At 40.1% G+C, this 17,769-nt stretch overlaps 1 protein-coding gene across 1 annotated transcript in view; it reads left to right on the top strand.

Moving 5' to 3' along the window:
- Window positions 1–17,500, top strand: part of LOC117718281 (OX-2 membrane glycoprotein-like) — a 33,732-nt gene extending 16,232 nt beyond the window's left edge. The window contains exons 4-6 of the mRNA XM_034515857.2: window positions 9,826–9,940; window positions 10,916–11,045; window positions 16,695–17,500. Of these exons, the coding sequence (XP_034371748.1) occupies window positions 9,826–9,940; window positions 10,916–11,039 (239 nt within the window). The 3' untranslated portion in view covers window positions 11,040–11,045; window positions 16,695–17,500. The remainder of the gene's footprint in view (window positions 1–9,825; window positions 9,941–10,915; window positions 11,046–16,694) is intronic.
- The last annotated feature ends 269 nt before the right edge of the window (window positions 17,501–17,769 follow it).

Here is a 17,769-nt window from a genome sequence, read left to right as displayed (position 1 = left end):
AAGAGACCAGCATCACTGAGTTAAAATCTTCTGGAAGATGTTTCCTCAGATTCTGTACAAAGAAGCTGTCTTACAAACATGGCCAAGGTTGTACTCTGCACAGTCAAATGTGGCAATGTAACAGTCTTCCAGGTGGTACTGGTTTTGAAGGCATGAAGGGGTCATGAAGAACAGCTGATGATTGGCACTGTGTGGCAGCATGTTGCTATTGGTGAAAGAATACCCCAAATATAGCAAAGGACCTCATTATTTTGGAGATACCAGTACCATGGTTTGACCACCAAGAACAGGAGCAGCAGAGGTATGGAGCCAGTGGGAGCCTAGAAAACAAACCATGTGTGCTGCAGGTGGCAGAAGCAGAGAAGCAACTGAAGACCTCTGGAGGAGCACAGATTGTGAGTGAATCCCGGTCACTGGATGTTGAGTTATTCTCCGTTTTGTAATTCATTTTTGCTGTGATTTGATTGTGACTGAGCCTTCATTCTTCTTTCTTAAAATAGGAAAGTACCTAATTTATTTTGCTTTTTAAGAGTGCATGATTTTCTTTTCCTCTTAAGCACTGGACTTAGCTACATTACACTTCCTGGTGCTTCTCTCCTCAAACTGTGCACTGTGCGTTTTCCCTTGTTCAGCTTGATCCTTTTCATCAGAGATCTGCATAAAGAGCGACTACGATACTGAAATGTTTGTCATGTCAATTCTAAGGATTTCTGATGTTTTGAAAACCAGCTATCCATGTAAGGTAATCTGGACTGTTGCCTGTTAACTCCACTCAGCTATTTCTAAATAAAACATAGAGAACACCCTTATAATAAACTCCAAGTCATGAATTTGCTATAGTCCCTTAACTCACAGGCTGACCATCTCAAATCAGTTAAAAAAGTTAAAGAAGGACTGGGTCTAAGCTTTGTATTCCTAAGTGTGTTATACTGGTACAGTGCCTATGAGAGTAACAATATTCATCTCACTCTTATATCACTAAGAAGCTCATGCCAATGAAAACCTTAAAATTTGTAAACAAAGTAAATTGGTGCCATTTAAGAATTTATATCTTCATCTTGATATTAATTATACAGATTTCTACTAATAGGTTATGGCTATGCAATAAACCCTAGCTAATCCTCTCTATTCCGACAAAACCACTACTTTTCCCTAGAGAGACAGCCCAACATTTACCACCTTAGTCCCCATGCCCAGGGAATAGGGGCGCTGACTCATCATTAGCTTCTTCAAGCTGATTATGGGCGTTGAGATATTAGAAGAGGAGTGGGGGGGAGAGCAAATTGACAATCCTCTGATGCTGTGTCTTTGCTGCCTCCAGAAGGAATTCACGGACCTCAGAGGTTTGAGCAGGTCTGCCCAGCTTGCTTGTTGAGTAGATACACCAAGGCTGATCATTCTGCAATATACAATTCTCAAAACAAATTTTAGTATCAAGATAGTTTTTTTTTAGAAGAGGGCTGACATTTTATTAAGAATGTTGGTTCTAACCGCTTTTCTATTTTTCCCCTCTTTTATTGGATATAATATTTACATTTCAAATTTTATCCCCTTACCATATTTCCCCCACCACCCAGGAACCCCTTATCCCATCCCCCCTCCTCCTGCCTCTATGAAGGTGTTTACCCACCTACCCCCAGCCTCCCTCCCCACCCTCAGATCCCCCCCCTCAGTGCTCAGCCTTCAGGGTACTAATTATCTTGTCTCCCACCTATGCCCAACAGGGCCATCCTCCCCTACATATACAGCTGGAGTCATGTATCTCTCCCTATGTGCTCCTAGGCTGGTGGTTTAGACCCTGGGGAGCTCTGGCTGGTTGGTATTGTTGCTTTCCTCACGGGGCCACCAGCCCTTACGGTTCACGGTTCCTTCAATTTACTCTCTAACTCCTCCATTGGGAACTTTGATCAGATTAATGGATAGCTGTGGGTATCTGTCTCTGGGTATGTCCGACTCTGAGAGACCTCTAAGGAGACAGCCTTATCCAGCTGCTGTCAGCTTTCCCATCCTGACATCCCTATCAGCGTCTATTTTTGGTGACTGCCTATGGAATGAATACCCAGACGAAATGGTCTCCCTACAACCCCCCCTTCAGATTCTGACCCACACTTTGTCTCCATATTTGCTCCCTTGGTTATTTAGTTACTCCTCCTAAGAAAGACCTAGGCATCCTCACTTGTTCTTTCTTCTTCATGAGCTTCATGTCGTCTGGTAGTTGAATCTTTGTTGTTTCAAATTTTTTGGGCTAATCTCCGCTTATCAGTGAGTAAATACCATGTGTGTGTTCATTTTCATTAGAGACCTGTCTGCTCCGGACAGCTTCCTATGTTAAATTCTAAGAAGAAATTGAGCATCCTTGGAGTTACTCCAGTTGTGGTGAGACAGCCACTAGGCAAGAATTGCTACTTTCCTTCTACAGACAAATTACTGTCCAGAAAAGGACACACTTGCAGAATAGTCGACTGATTATATCTGCCTAGACAGAGTAATCAGCCCTTAATAATTCTGCAGCACTAAGGTCTGTCAGATGATCCTGGGCCAGAAGGCAGAAGAACAGATGCTCCAACGTTTTGAAGTAGAGCGAGTGTCCAGGTGTTCAGAGGTCTCTATAAATTGGCTAAGTTTTAGAAGCTATGCTTTGTGCTTCCCACAATTATAGTCAACTCAGTCATTCTGGATTTCTGATGGGGTTGAAAACTTATAGCTATTTACCTTGAGAGAAAAGATCTGAGTGTATGGTCGTCAGCTGACATTCATCCTAAAGCCAGGTTCAGAACTAAATGTTTTAGTTAGGAGAGATGACAGAGGTGCTGGTAGGTCAACAAAAGGATGGACTGGGTATTAGGACTATCTTGTACCTCACTGGTACAAATTGGCATAATTATGCTCTAATTGTATTTTGAGAGAAAAGTTTCCTTTTAACAGGAAGGGTGATGTGTAGGAGGAGCTAAGGTGGGAGGAGTACTGAGAGGAAGAAAAGGAGTAAGAAGAGGAGAAGAAGGAGAGGAGAAGCTAGGTGATGAAAGAGAGATAGAGGGGGGAGACAGGGAAGCAGATGTTCATGTATCTCCACCAGTCAAAGATAGTAGATATATCTAGGTTGGGTAGTGGGTTACACCTCTGATTGAACAATACCAAACTTATAAAGCCTATGATTAACATTTTTTTAAAAAATGTATAAATGCAAAAAGGAAAAGGGGGCATGGGATAGGGGTTTTCTAAGGGGGGGAATGGGGAAAGGGGATGGCATCTGAAGTGTAAATGAAAGATCTAATAAAAAAAAAAAAAAAAAAAAAAAAAGAGCGACTACGAATAAGCACATCCCAGAGTCAATACTAGGTTCTCTTGAAATCTACTCTTCCAATCCATTAATCCAAAGCCTTTCAATTCAGCCTCTGGCAAATATTTCATCTGGCAGATTTTAAGGACAAGGGCAAAAAGCAGCCACATTCTTTCCCAACATATCATAGTAATCATCTCTAGGCCTCTTCCTAATATTCTTCTCCTCTGAAACTTCTTGAGCTGCACCTCCACATTCCACACTGCTTCAGCACCACTCTCTTCCATGATCCTCCTAAGCCCAGCTTCAAGTGGTCAGGTGATCTTCTGGACTGAAGTCCCAAGGTCTTCCCTATTCCTCTGAGAGTCAGCATGGTCAGGCCCATCACAACAATACCCTGCTCCCTAGTACCCACTTCTGCCTCAGCAACTGTTCTATGACTGTGAAGAGACGCAATGACCATGGACACTCAAAAAAGACAGCATTTAATTGGGGCCTGTTTACAGTTTCAGAGGTGTGGTCCATTACCGTTTTGGCAGGGAGCACGGTGGCATGCAGCCACACCTGCTGCTAGAGAAGTGGTTAAGAGTTCTACATTTGGACCTGCAAGAAACAATTAGAGAGAGACACTGAGTCTGGTTTGAGCTAGCCCACCCTAGTGACACACTTCTTCAAACCAAGCTACACTTCTTCCAAGAAGGGCACAACTCCTACTTCTTTTTTTTAATTGGTTATTTTTATTTTATTTTTATTGGATATTTTATTTACATTTCAGATGCCATCCCCTTTCCCCATTTCCCCTCTATAGAAAACCCCTATCCCATGCCCCCTTTTCCTTTTTGCTTTTATACACTTTTTTAAAAATGTTAATCAAAGGCTTTATAAGTTTGGTAATGCTCAATCAGAAGTGTAACCCAATACCCAACCTAGATATGTCAACTATCTTTGACTGGTGGAGACACGTGAACATGTGCCACCATGCCCACCCCCTTTCTCTCTCTTATCACCTAGCTTCTCCTCTCCTTCTTCTCCTCTCCTTACTCCTTGTCTTCCTCTCACAACTCCTACTTCTTCTCAAGCAGTGTCACCGCTTATTGACTAAGCATTCAGATATATGAGCCTCTGGGAACCATTTGTATTCAAATCACAAGAGTAAGGGACATATACTTGTTACTCATGTAACACTCTAATACTGTATAATAATCTCTCCAAGGGATTTATACATTAACTACCAGTCTACTCATTTCATATTTCACTGTCAATAAAATAATTTGTTTTTTTATCAAGATTACCATTGCCTTCAGTCTAGTTTTAATGTGTTTCAAGCATCTCAAGTCTTCATTCTGTTAGCTTGTTCCTTATATGCACTACCCAACAATATGCCATTAATGCAAATGGCATTGTCTTCATGGATAATTCAGATATAATTTTGAAGTCATTCATTAGGAGCTCTTTCTATGAACATGGCTGTGTCCATTAACTTGCTTGATTTCATCATGATGTGCTGGTAATTATTATTACCAGTAATATGAGCAATGTAATAGCATTTAAAATAATATAAAATTAGAATAATATTTGAATACATTAGGAACAGCCTAATGAAGTCTCCAATCAGAAAATTTTTACCAAGTAAAGGGTTTTTCTGAACTTTTAAAAAGTCAACCCATTCCTCTCACCATAATAGTGTAAAATTCTCAGCTCTACACTTTATAAACTGGAAGAGAGTTTGTACTTTGTTTCTAGTTCCCTTCCAACCTTTTAATTTTAATCTGTGACAAAATACAGTGCTTTCTATAGTAACTACCTAAGAATTCAGCAACAGGCAAAACAGCCTTCATTATTCTCTGTCAAGAAAAAGGGTCTTCTCCCTTCTTGAATAAACTGGAGAGTTAAGACAACAGTGGATCTTTCACAATGTAGAGAAAGCCTCTAAATTCTTTTGTTCCATAGATCGGATTTTGTTAACTACCTTGCCAGGAGATATAGCATTTTGATATGTGAACCAATTATTTGGAATAACAAATACCTGTTTTAAATAGAGTGTTTATCTGGATTGCTATTGAACATCAAAGCTTTTACTTTAATAGCCATGATTTTTTTGTTGTTGTTGTTTCCTCATATTATCTGGGAGATTGTATAAACATTTTTTTTTCAAGCTCTTTCATGGACTTTTTTTCTTCTTTCAAGAAGCAAGTTTGTTTTTTCTTTTTCTATTAATTAATTTATTCATTCATTTTACAGCACGATGACTGCCTCCATCTCCCAAACACTCCCTCACACAGTCCCTCATGCATCTCCACTCCCCTTCCCCTTTGAAAAGGTAGAGCATCCCCCCTACCCTACATTTACCCCTCAACCCTGGCACATCAAGTCTCTGCAGTTAGGTGCATCCTCTCTCATTAAGTCCAGAAAAGGCAGCCCAGTTAGGGAAGTGGATTCCACAGACAGGGAACAGCTTTAGGAACAGTCCCCACTCCAGTTGTCGGGGAATGCATATGGAGACTGAGTTCCACATCTGCTACATATGTGCCAGGGGCCTTGGCCCAGTCTGTGTAGGCTCTTTTGTTGGTGGCTCAGTATCTGAGAGTCCCCAGGGTCCAGGTTAGTTGACTCTGTTGGTCTTGCTGTAGAGTTCCTATCCAGCCCCCCAAGGCTCTCAATCTTTCCCAAAGCTAGTTCATATAACTATCTTTCCCCAAGTTAGTTATGTGAACTAGCTTGGGGAAAGTGAGCTCTATCCAATGTGTTGGCTGTGGGTCTTTGCATCTGTTTTAGTCAGCTACTGGGTAGAGCCTCTCAGAGCACAGTTATACTAGGCTCCTGTCTGAAAGCATAAGAGAGCATTGTTAATAGGGACAGAGACTGGTGCTTGCATATGGGATGAGTCTCAAATTGGGCCAGTTATTGGTTGGCCGTTCCCTCAGTTTCTGCTCCACTTTTGTACCTGTATTTCTTTTAGACAGGAGAAATTTTGGATCTTGAGTTTTGTGGATGGGCTGTTGTCCTTATCCTTCCACTGGGGGGAGCCCTGCCTGGCTGTAGGAGGTGTCTTCTTCAGTTTCCATATCCTAACTACTAGGAGTCTCAGCTAAGGTACCTGCATTGACTCCCAATGTACTTACTCATCAGGGAAATGCAAATCAAAACAACTCTGAGATTCCATCTTACACCTATCCCAATGGCTAAGATAAAAACTCAAGAAACAACATATGCTGGTAAGGATGTGTAGCCGCCAGCGGCTACGGGTAATCGGGTTCACCTGAAAGGAAGGCTGGGAATGAAAGGGGAATGGAGGGTGAGAGAAGCATGGGGCCAAGACAACGTATTCTGATCAAGGCCCGAAGTTTAATATTTTGCTTTCACATATAAAGGGGGAGCCCCACCCTCCAAAGTCTCTTCTCGGTTCTGCCTAGGGGCTGGGTGAGGAGACAGTAGCCAGAAGGTGTCAAGGCAAGCTCAGCAGGCGGTCCATTCTTCTTAGCTTGGTAGCAGACTGCAGGGTGCCAAGACCACAATGCCTCCCAGGTCCTATTGGCTTGCAGGCCAGCTCAAGGCTGTGGGGGAAGGGCACAAGCACGTGGAGAAAGGGGAACACTCCTCCATTGCTGGTGGGAATCCAAACTTGTACAACCACTCAGATAATCAATCTGGTAGTGTTTTAAGAAAATTAGAAATAGTTCTATCAGAAGACCCAGCTATACTGCTCCTGGGCATATACCCGAGAGATGCTCCATCATACCACAAGGATATATGCTCCACTATGTTCATAGGAGCTTAATTCATAATAGGCAGAATAACCCAGATGTCCCTCAACTGAAGAATGGATACAGAAAATGTGGTTCATTTACACAATGGAATATTATTCAGCTATTAAAAATGAGGACATCATGAATTTTGTAGGCATATAGATGGAACTAGAAAAGTCATCCTGAATGGGTAACCTAGACCCCAAAGGACACGCATAATATGTACTCATTTATTTGTGGCTATTAGCTATAGTGTACAGGATTCCCACCATACACTCCATAGACCCAAAGAAACTAAAGAAGGAAGTTACAAGTAAGGATGCTTGAATCCCACTTAAAGGGGGGATAAAGTAGTTATAGGAGGTAGAAGGAGGGAGAGACCTGGGTGGGAGAGGAAATGAGGAGGGGAATCAAAGTGTTTGTTCGGGATCATGCATGGGAAGAGACAGGAGAGAGCGCCAGAGAGGAGAATGAATGGAAATCTGCAGCTGGGGGGGGGGGGGGGCATCTATAGGAGGTGTCAAAGAAGCAAGAACTTTTAATTTACAAATTCTTTTTTCAACATCACAGTGCAAGTTGTTCGTTTTATGAATTTGAAGACCCCCATACTCGGGAGACCCTTCCTCAATCTCAGGATATCGCGGCCACCCAAAGATCACAAGAAACCATACCTGGATGCAATCAGCAGAGGCTTTATTAGGGAAGTTAGCCGGCGGTCAAAACGACAAGCTCTTTAGCTCCAAGAGCAAGGTTTTGGCCCAGAGTGGTGGGTTAAAGGGTCTTTTATAGCATGGGGTGGGGAAAGAAAGGCATTTTCACGTGCTTACACATGAATGGTTGCATTTTCTCGCGGTTACACATGATTTTTTTTTTTTTCAAATTTTGAGCATAGCACTGGGAAGACCAAGGGAGGGGTAACCAAGAACAGTGGAACATTTCAGAGAATCTAGCCCAAATGATCTAGAGTCATGTGGAAATCACTCTGCACACTCATTCTTCTCAAAAATGTGGTTTTTACTATGCCATTGTGTCCTATCCTGCCATTTACCAACTATTTCAGATTAACTATCTTTACTTTTTTCGGCTATAGCCCCACCTAGGTAGCAGCATCTTTATCTGTGGTCAGGAATGTGTCTTCCTGCCTTGGGCCTCTTCCACCCATAGGTGGGCCTATTGCTTGAGGCTTGAGGAATGTAATTCATCCAGCAAGTGTCCTGGGGTATGAAGGCCTGAAATCTTATTTTCAGTTCCGCGTTCTGGAATCTGCATTTTCCCTGCTCAGGTCTAAGGTGAAAAATCTACACATATTTCATAAAATGGCCTTTATAATTTTTCACTCTACAAATTAAGTTATATATTTGACAATTTTGTGTATTTATATGATGCTTTCTTTTCTGTTTCGTCTCCTCTCTAATGTCTCTCCCAGTCCTATCATCTCACCCCCCACGCCTCTTTGCCCCACAACTCACTCTCCTACTATCATGATTTTTGGTCTTTCTTTGTGACCCACTCAATTTAACCAGGGCCATCAGTGGCAATATCCACTGGAGACTGGGTGTCACTGGGGATGGGCACACAACTGCAGGCAAGGTTACCCACTTTCCCTGGATGTATCAGTAAAAAATACTTCAGCAGTGAAGGGTGGGAAAGCCCTGCTCCACCTAGGCTTGGCAGTCTTTGGACTAAAACAGCTTGTTCCTTGAAAGAATTTTCTTAATTACTTATTTGAACTTAATAAAGTTATATCTTTTCAAGTGTGTCTGAAAATAATATCTACAAAGTCTTCAGTCGTTTCCTGCTTCGTTTGTTGTTTCATTTGTTTGAAACTCCTTCTTCTGTTCGTGTTACATGTTTCTAAGTCTGTTTCCTCACAAGTTACTGTCACAGAAAGTCATGTCAAGGTTCTTGCTGTTATTCATTTAACAGTTTTTATTTTAATGCTATTTTTAAGGAGCCTCAAAAAATTAGAGCTAAGTATTTGTGTCTGTTGGTTTCCTGAAGCTGAAGTCAACCAACTCCTCTTTCTGGTCAATGTTACAACTCAAATGACTTGATTATATGAGTTAAATACCATAAGTATCTTCTATAAATCTATTGACTGCATCATTATGGTCAATTTTAATTATTTATTAAAATGCAGGTGCCAATAATAGGCAATTTATCAATGCAGAAGAAGGTTATGCCTGCTTATTTTTATGTTAAATATTAGGAATATGAATTTCTCATTCTGGTGAAATGCCATATGTAGCTTTTCTGCTTTGTTGGAATTACCTTCAGAAAAGAGTTCATATTTCTATGTAAAATTCTTCATGCTCAATATCATCTATCTATCTAAAATGGCTCTGTAGTATCTTATTGAAAATGAATAGTAAAACCTAGATAAACCACATTGGTGCAGTTAAAGGTGCCTCGCTGCAAAGCATGCACATTCCTTTTTTTTTTTTTTTTTTTTTTTTTTTTTTTTTTTTTTTTTTTGGTTTTTCGAGACAGGATTTCTCTGTGTAGTCCTGGCTGTTCTGGAACTCACTCTGTAGACCAGGCTGGCCTCGAACTCAGAAATCTGCCTGCCTCTGCCTCCCAAGTAGCATACACATTCCTAATTATATTCAAGCAAGGTAGCAACTGTCAGCTAAGATTTTCCTTTTTATTCCATGGTAATGACAAAGCCTCTTATAGAGTAAATCTGAATGTCAATTAAGCTGCAGTAAGTCAAGAAAGCTTTAGAAATTTAAGGCCCCAAGATAGTGTAATGGCAGTGTAACCAGAGAAATAATGTGTTCTGGTTTGTGTGTTTTTCAGGTACCACGAATCCTTGTTTAAGTTGGAAGATAACTGCAACTGTATTCATCTTATTGTTTTTGATTTCATGGATCATCTTTGGAGCCATTCTCTATATTCATTTCAAAAAGAAAAGGTAGTGTGTGTGTGTGTGTGTGTGTGTGTGTGTGTGTGTGTGTGTTTAATATGACAGAGAAATTAGGTACAATAGAGCTAGGTAGACGTTTTGTTTTGCTTTGTTTTAAATTTCAGGGATTCTGGAAAAAAAGTTATCTAGAAAAGAATAGTGAAGGAAAACTTGTTTCCATGTACTGGACAGTTCCTGACATTAAATGATTAAAACTTTGACTACTGGCGAGCATTTTTTTTTAATGTTATAGTGAATTGAGTGTACTATTTTTTAAAACAAAATGTTTATTTTTACATTATATATGTGTTTTACCTGTATGTTTCTGTGTGCTATATGTGTATTTGATGCCCATGGGGCCTGAAGAGAAGGCCTTATGGGACAAGAATGAAGGAGCACTGTGGAGAGACTGCTGTACTAGACAGGATAACAGGATGACATATGTCTAAAGTCAGGAGGTAGAAAAGAGGAGGAGGGATTAAAGCTGTATTCAGGATGGAATTTCCTGAGTGACAGCTGTTGGAGAAGGAGGAAGAGGAAGAACTTATCTTACTCAAGGTAAGCATTTTAGCACTAAAGAAAACCTGTACAAACATATGAAAGAATAAGAAATAGTGTCCTTTGCAGGGAGGATTAAGAATTCTGTTCCAAACATTACCATTTTAAATGTCTACCTTATACCCCAGGAACTATGTTAATTAAGTATCCACGTGTATAAACTTGGTTTTTCTGAAGCAGATGACAAGTTTTGTAATATGGACGATATGATCACTATGTAGACAGATCATAAATTATTGTTTTCACAATTTAAGATAAAAACAATAGTCAAGTTCTACCAATTTGGTCAAACTCTCAAGGGGTTTTCTGCATAAATCTGTCAAATTCTAACTAATGGTCTGCTCTTGCAATGTGCTGCCATGGAGGGGTTGGGAAGTGTTTGGTCAGTATACAGTTTATTCTTACATAAGTGTCATGGCTCTCTAGGTCAGAGAACACACCGGAGCCATCATCAACACAGATGCCTAACCCACTATCAACACTGGTACCCACACCACCATCAACAGAGACTGAGAACTTAATGAGACATCGTCGCCAGACAGAGACATAATTGGTTGTATGCGATTTTTTTCCTGTCACTACATCTTTAAATTTAAGAAGTTTCAAAAATTTGAACATGCATTCGCTAGCAGCAATTATGTTAGAAATAAGTGGAGACAAGAATTTGTCTCAAGTAAGGTTTTATTTATGTTAATGTCTTTACATTTTGAAGTTAAAATTAGATTTAACTGATACATAATAATTATAGATATTCATGGAATCTCATGTATATTTTGATAGCAAGTTAAACATATCTGTTTACTCAGACATTTATCATTTCTTTTTGCCTAAAACTTTTCAAGTCTTTCCTGTAGGATTTTAAAAATATACAGCACATAGTCATCATCTATAATTACCCGACTGTGCAGTAGCACAAAAAGTCTTACTTTTGTCTAACTATGATTTAATCGTGATCACCCTTTCTTCATCCATCCTACCCTCTACTAACTCAGTCTCTCACCGATACCATTCTACTCTCAAGTCTGTGACGTGAATTTTGTATTCCTTATCTTGATCATATCATTCACTACTTGTCTTTAAGTACCTGGAATGGTTTTTTTGGGAGGAGGGGCTTGGTATTGATGAACTCCAAGTTGCATTCACATTGTTGCAAATGACAGAATTTCTTTTTATGGCCAAATAATATTCACACAGCTGTGTGTACCATGTTTTCTTACTCTGCTCTTCAGTTCTAGACAGTTTGCTATCATCTGTTGTGAATAGTGCTAAAAAAATATGGAAGTTCAGAAGTCTTCTCAACATTTTAAACATACTGATTTCTTTTCCATATATATATATATTCATATATATATCTATATATATGTATGAATATATATATGGATATATATGAATATATAGAATATATATGTGTGTATATATAATATATATGTATATACATACATACATATATATATATATATATATGTGTATATATATATATATATATATATCCTATAATAGAATAGCCTGATTGTATAGTAGTTTTATTTTTAAGTTTTCGAGACTCTTTCATGGTGTTTTAAGTAATGGCCATATTAATTTATATTTCACCTACAGTATGTGAAGATTCTCTTCTTCAAATGCATACATCATTTTTCTTCAGTGTATTAAATAATAAATATTCCTATGGGGTAAGCTGCTACCTTTTGGTGGCTTTGATTGCATTTCCATGGTGATTAATGATATTAAGCTTTTTTCATGTCCCATTAAATGCCATTCTGTATGCCTTCCTTGAGATATGTCTATTTAAGTTTATTGCCCATAAAATCAAGTAATTTTTATTGAGCTCTTAAGTTCCTTTTATGTCCTTAAATATCAAAGCCTTGTCAGATGTGGACTTTGCAAATATTTTGCTTCTTTTCGGAATATAGTCTTTCATGGTACTGGCAGCTGTTTTCCTTGCTGACCAGAAATGTTTTAGTATTGTGTCATCTACTTGTCTGGTTTGATTTTGTTGTCTGAGCTTTTGGGGTCTTGTCTGAACTGTCCTTACTGATTCCACTTTCCTGAGTATTTTCCCCAAAATTTGTTTTAGTGGTTTTATAATTCTATATTTATAGAGTTTTATATTTGATATTTATATTTAATACTCACAATTCTATATTTATAGAATTTAATATTTATATTTAATATATGTTTGAAAGCTATATAATGCAATATATTATATAACTTTTCAAATACAGTATTTGAGCCTTCCCTCTAGCTGTATTTGATCTCTGCAGTTTCTGTGGGAGAGCTCTAGTTTCATCCTCTTGCATGTGAGGTATCCAATCTGCCGAACACTATTCATCGGCAACACTGTCTTTTCCAAGTCCTTCCGTGCTTGTGTGTGTATGTGTGTGTGTTCTTAGCACCTTTATTGAAAATTAGTTCTCTGTAGGTGTGTGGGTTTATCACAGAGTCTCTATTCTGTTCTGTTGGTCTTTGTGTCTGTGTTTTGCAAATACCATGCTGTTTTGATTCCCTGTAGCTGCACAGTGTATTTTGAAGTCAGGAGGTCTTCAGAATTCTTTTGCTATTTCTGTGTAGGACTGCACTGAAATCATATGAACTCTTTGGATCACTGAGTATTTGAGCAGATATTTTTGATGATTTGAATTCCCCCAGTCTTTTAGTACAGGATGTCTTGAGTGTGTGTGTGTCTTCTTCGACTTCTTTGTCTGATGTTTTGTGACTTTTTTTTTTCTCACTGTGGAGACCTTTGGGAGGCTGATAGCCATTTCGGTGTAATTTTTCTCACCTAATCTTTGTTATACATTTCCTCAAGTCTCTCCCCTTAAAAAAAGCTGAGTGTTTTCTCTGTATGTGAGTTGTGTACGTTTCCCTGAGCCAATGGCCTAGTTCTTTTCATTTGTTTGCTGTCATGAACGATTCCTTGTTTAGAGTGAAATCTTGGTGGCTATCAGTGGTGAGGAAAATTCCTGGGTATTGTAATATGTTTGTGTTTGTAATGATTCTTAATCTTTATAGAGTCGAGCTGGCTTGTTTTGTGTCAGCTTTTTTTATTGGATATTTTATGTATTTACATTTCAAATGTTATCTCCTTTCACAGTTTTTCCTCTTGAGCCCCCTATCCCATCCTCATCCTCCCTACCCCCTTCTATGATGGTGCTCCCCCACCCACTCATCCACTCCTGCCTCCCTGCCCTGGCATCCCTCTACACTGGGGAATTGAGCCCTCACAGAACCAAGGACCTCTCCCCCCACTGATGCTAGACAATGCCATCCTATGCTACATATGTGGCTGGAGCCATGGGTCCCTCCATGTGTACTCTTTGGGTGGTGGTTTAGTCCCTGGGAAGTCTGGGAGGTCTGATTGGTTGACATTGTTGTTCTTCCTATGGGGTTGCAAACCCCTTCAGCTCCTTCAATCCTTCCCCTAACTCCTCCATTGTGGTCCCCATGCTCAGTCCAATGGTTGGCTGTGAGCCTCAATGGAGAAAATGTCTCAATAACATTGGGCTGAAGACAAGCCTATCCTTCTTTCTTTCTTCCTTTCTTCCTACATTTTTTTCTTCCTTCCTTCCTTCCTTCCTTCCTTCCTTCCTTCCTTCCTTCCTCCCTCCCTCCTTCCCTTTCTTTCTCTCTCCCCCTTCTCTCTCTCTCTTTCTCTCTCTCTTTCTTTCTTCCTTCCTTCCTTTCTTTCTTTCTTTCTTTCTTTCTTTCTTTCTTTCTTTCTTTCTTTCTTTCCTTCCTTTGCCAGCTGTGTTTGGTTCTACCCTAGAACTCTGAGCTATCCAGTATCTGGTTCTTGGCCATCCAGGCAGTATAGGCATGCGCTCCCTCTTACAGGGTGGGCCTCGGGTTAAGCTAAACATCGGTTGGTCACCCCTCATGTTTTCTGCTCCCATCTTGTAGGCAGGACATATTGTAGGTAGAGGATTTAGAGGCTGGTTTAGTGCCCAGGTTTGTCTTTCCATAGTCTGTAGAGTACCTGCTCGCACCAAAGACTAGAATATGAAGGTGCAGTCTCCAACCTCAGCTTTACTCTCTGTGTTCAGTGAGCTGAATAAAGCTGTCCTCAGGTTTTAGAGGGCAACCTTCAGTCCGAACATTGTTTAGGGATCTCCACTGTATGTCCTCAACTAAAAACTCAACTGGCTATACCCCAGTCCACTGCTAGAAGCCTTTCCTGCCTACAAAAAAATGACCAGTTCAAATTTCATATTCTCTAACACTGGGATTCCCCACTAGGGTCACCCTTATAGATTCTAAGAAGTTTCCACTGCACTGGATTTCCATACTACCTTCCAAATGCTCCCCAATTCCTACTGTTTCTCTTCTCACTCTCTTGCCCCATCTCCCAAAATATGGTCCCTCCCTTTCCATCCCCACCTACCCCTAACCCACCCATGGAATCTATTATGTTTTCCCTTCCCAGGAAAACCCATGCTTTCCCCTGTCTCTTCTTTACCTAACCTGGGTCTATGGGCTTGACTATCATTTACTTAGCAGTCCTTATGAGAGCCACACAGGGGAGGCTCCATCCCAGTAAAACTTGTGCTTTACTCACCACCTAGTGGTTATAAAATGTAAATGGCCCGAGAGTCCCAACAAGCAACTGACCAAGACAGATGCAGATGCTTGTTGGGAGAAAGCTTTATTGTAGCAAGTCTGCAGTCAAACTGCCTATTGAATACTGGCCCTGATAGTTAATGTGTTCTTTAACATAGAAACACAGCAGCATATATATGTGTGTATTTGTTTTCAATTTCTTAAAATTTTCATTTTATATGTATAGGTGTTTTGCTTGTGTGTATGTCTTTGTGCCACATGATAACTACAGATGCTAAAAGAGGTCATTATCCCCTTGGATGTATAGTTACAGAAGTTTGAGAGCATCCATGTGTATATTGGGAATTGAACCCATGTCCTGTGGAAAGCAGCCGGTATTCTTAACCATCTCTATAGACTCAGTTTTGTTTTCTTTTCTTCTCTCTCTCTCTCTCTCTCTCTCTCTCTCTCTCTCTTTCTCTCTGTGTGTTTATATATGTGTGTGGTTTATATATGTGTACATGTGTGCGTGTTTAGATATGTGTGCGTATGTGTGTGTATATGTGTGTGTGCATGTGTATTCTTGTAGCCCAGGATTTCCCTGCCACAGATCTAACTCACAGATCATTTGACTCACAGTAATATTGATCAAGACTGACTATGTGACCAGTGGGGGAAAGACTAAACTTTAAAATGACTGACTGTTACCCTTCACCACACCATCTGGCTAAAGATGACAGGCAAGACAGATCTTTAGTATGTGAAACCATTGCCTTCTCTGTTCACTGGATCTCTATATTATACATGGATTAAGTATTCAACTTCTGGATTTTGCCTATGTGCCAGTTAACACAGACCTGATTACAGCTAAAGATCTTTTCTTTTGGAAAGAATTAATTGTATTTCTCTGATAGTTAATACCTGGTTTCTACATTGGGTTACTTGAGATAGGGAGACCCACTCCTGGAATAGGGGAGGAACCATTTCATGGACTAGACTCCAAACTGAATAAGATGGAGAAAGTGTGCTGAATGCCAACATTACCTCTGTCTACCTCCTTCCTGACTGTAGAAGTGTAACCAGAGTTGATGTCTCTGATGCTGCACCTTCTTCACCGTGATGGACCATAATCTAGACTGACAGATCAAAAAACATCTTCCTTCCTTATGTTGCTTTTCTCCTGTTCTACATCACAGCAATAAGAAAAGTAACCAATACAGCTTCCAAATTCAAAGATAACCTTGCAGAAATTTCTCTTGTACTTTATTTTCATGTTATGGCCTTCCCAGAATACTAATGTTAGCATGTGCTTGCCACCTTCTAACCACATACTAGACTGTGTGTACATAAATTGGAGGGGGGAAGACTAATATTATATTACAATATTTACAGGAAGAGGTGAACTAGTATGGAGTTAGCCAGAGGCTTGGAGAAGAAACCAGGAGGTACTTATGAGTAAAGGAGAAACACTTTTGTTTGCAAGTTGAGCAATTCTACAGTGCCTACAACTCTGTTGTATAGTTAACATTTTGCTGGGAACTGATGTGCTAGCTAAGGTTAATTGTCAACTTGATATAGCCTAAGGGGGATTTGAAGGGAAATTGAGGAATTGACTAGGTTACATGGGCCCAGGGTCCATGTGTGATATTATCTTGATTTTTAATTGATATAGGAGGGGCCCAGCCCACTGTGGGCAGCACCATTCCCTGGGAAGGTGGTTCTAGCATCTAGAAGAAACGTATCTAAACACGTCTCAATTTGGCGATTAGAAAACTCTTCCATGAACCAGGTATTTAAACTCTTGGTCCCCAGTTGGTGATGTTGTTTATGGAATCTTTTGGCAGTGTAGCCTTGATGGAGGGAGTAGGTAACTGGGACCAGGCTTTGAGAGACCATAGTCTTGCTCCTCCTCTCCCAGGTTTCTCTGTCTGCTTTGTACTTGTGGTTGAAGATGTGATCTCTCTGGCTGCCTGCTGCCATGCCTCCTAGTCACTTAAAGACTCTCCTCCTGCAGCCATAAGCCCATTAAATCTTTTTCCATGTGCTGCTGCTCTTGGTCATGGTGTTTTAGCACAGCAACAGAAATGTAACCAATATAGTCAATAGTTCCTGTAACGCTCGCATCAAGGAGAAATCTCAGTTCCAGGGCTTCCTGTAACTCACTTGATCTGTCCCTTGGTTCTCATCTGTTTTAAGGAATACTGCAGGGCAATCTGATAGCCAGAAGGAAAATGTCTGGGTTTTCAGGAAGTGAGTTCACAGGTAGCTCTGAACCCTTAGGACATCTAAAGTTCTAGATAAGGTACCTGGTAAACACACACACACACACACACACACACACACACACACACACACACACACAGGCTTTTAATATACCAAATTGTAAAATAAAGTTTTTTTTTTTTTCAGGGTGTCTGACGAATCCTCTTACCTTTTTCCAGGCCATTGCTCGGCTCTCCGTGTTTATCTTTTGCTGTACAGGACCACAGGATGCACCAGATTTCTGATTCAAATTATTATCCACTCCTTAGTTCCCACTTGGCTTTCCCTCTAGGATGGACTGTGTCGCCCCCTACTGGCGACACGTCTCGCCCTCGACAGAGGACAGTGATGAGAATGTAGAAAAAACATTCATACACATATAAAATAAGATAAATAAATCTAAAACAAAAAAAGTGGAGTGATTCTTTCGCAGTTTTGCTATATTACTGTAAAATAGCAAGCAAAAGCGAGATCCTAAATCTGGC

The sequence above is a fragment of the Arvicanthis niloticus genome, chromosome 12 (assembly GCF_011762505.2).
Source record: "Arvicanthis niloticus isolate mArvNil1 chromosome 12, mArvNil1.pat.X, whole genome shotgun sequence".
Taxonomy (NCBI): domain Eukaryota; kingdom Metazoa; phylum Chordata; class Mammalia; order Rodentia; family Muridae; genus Arvicanthis; species Arvicanthis niloticus.
This window is presented reverse-complemented; position numbering and strand designations above follow the sequence as displayed.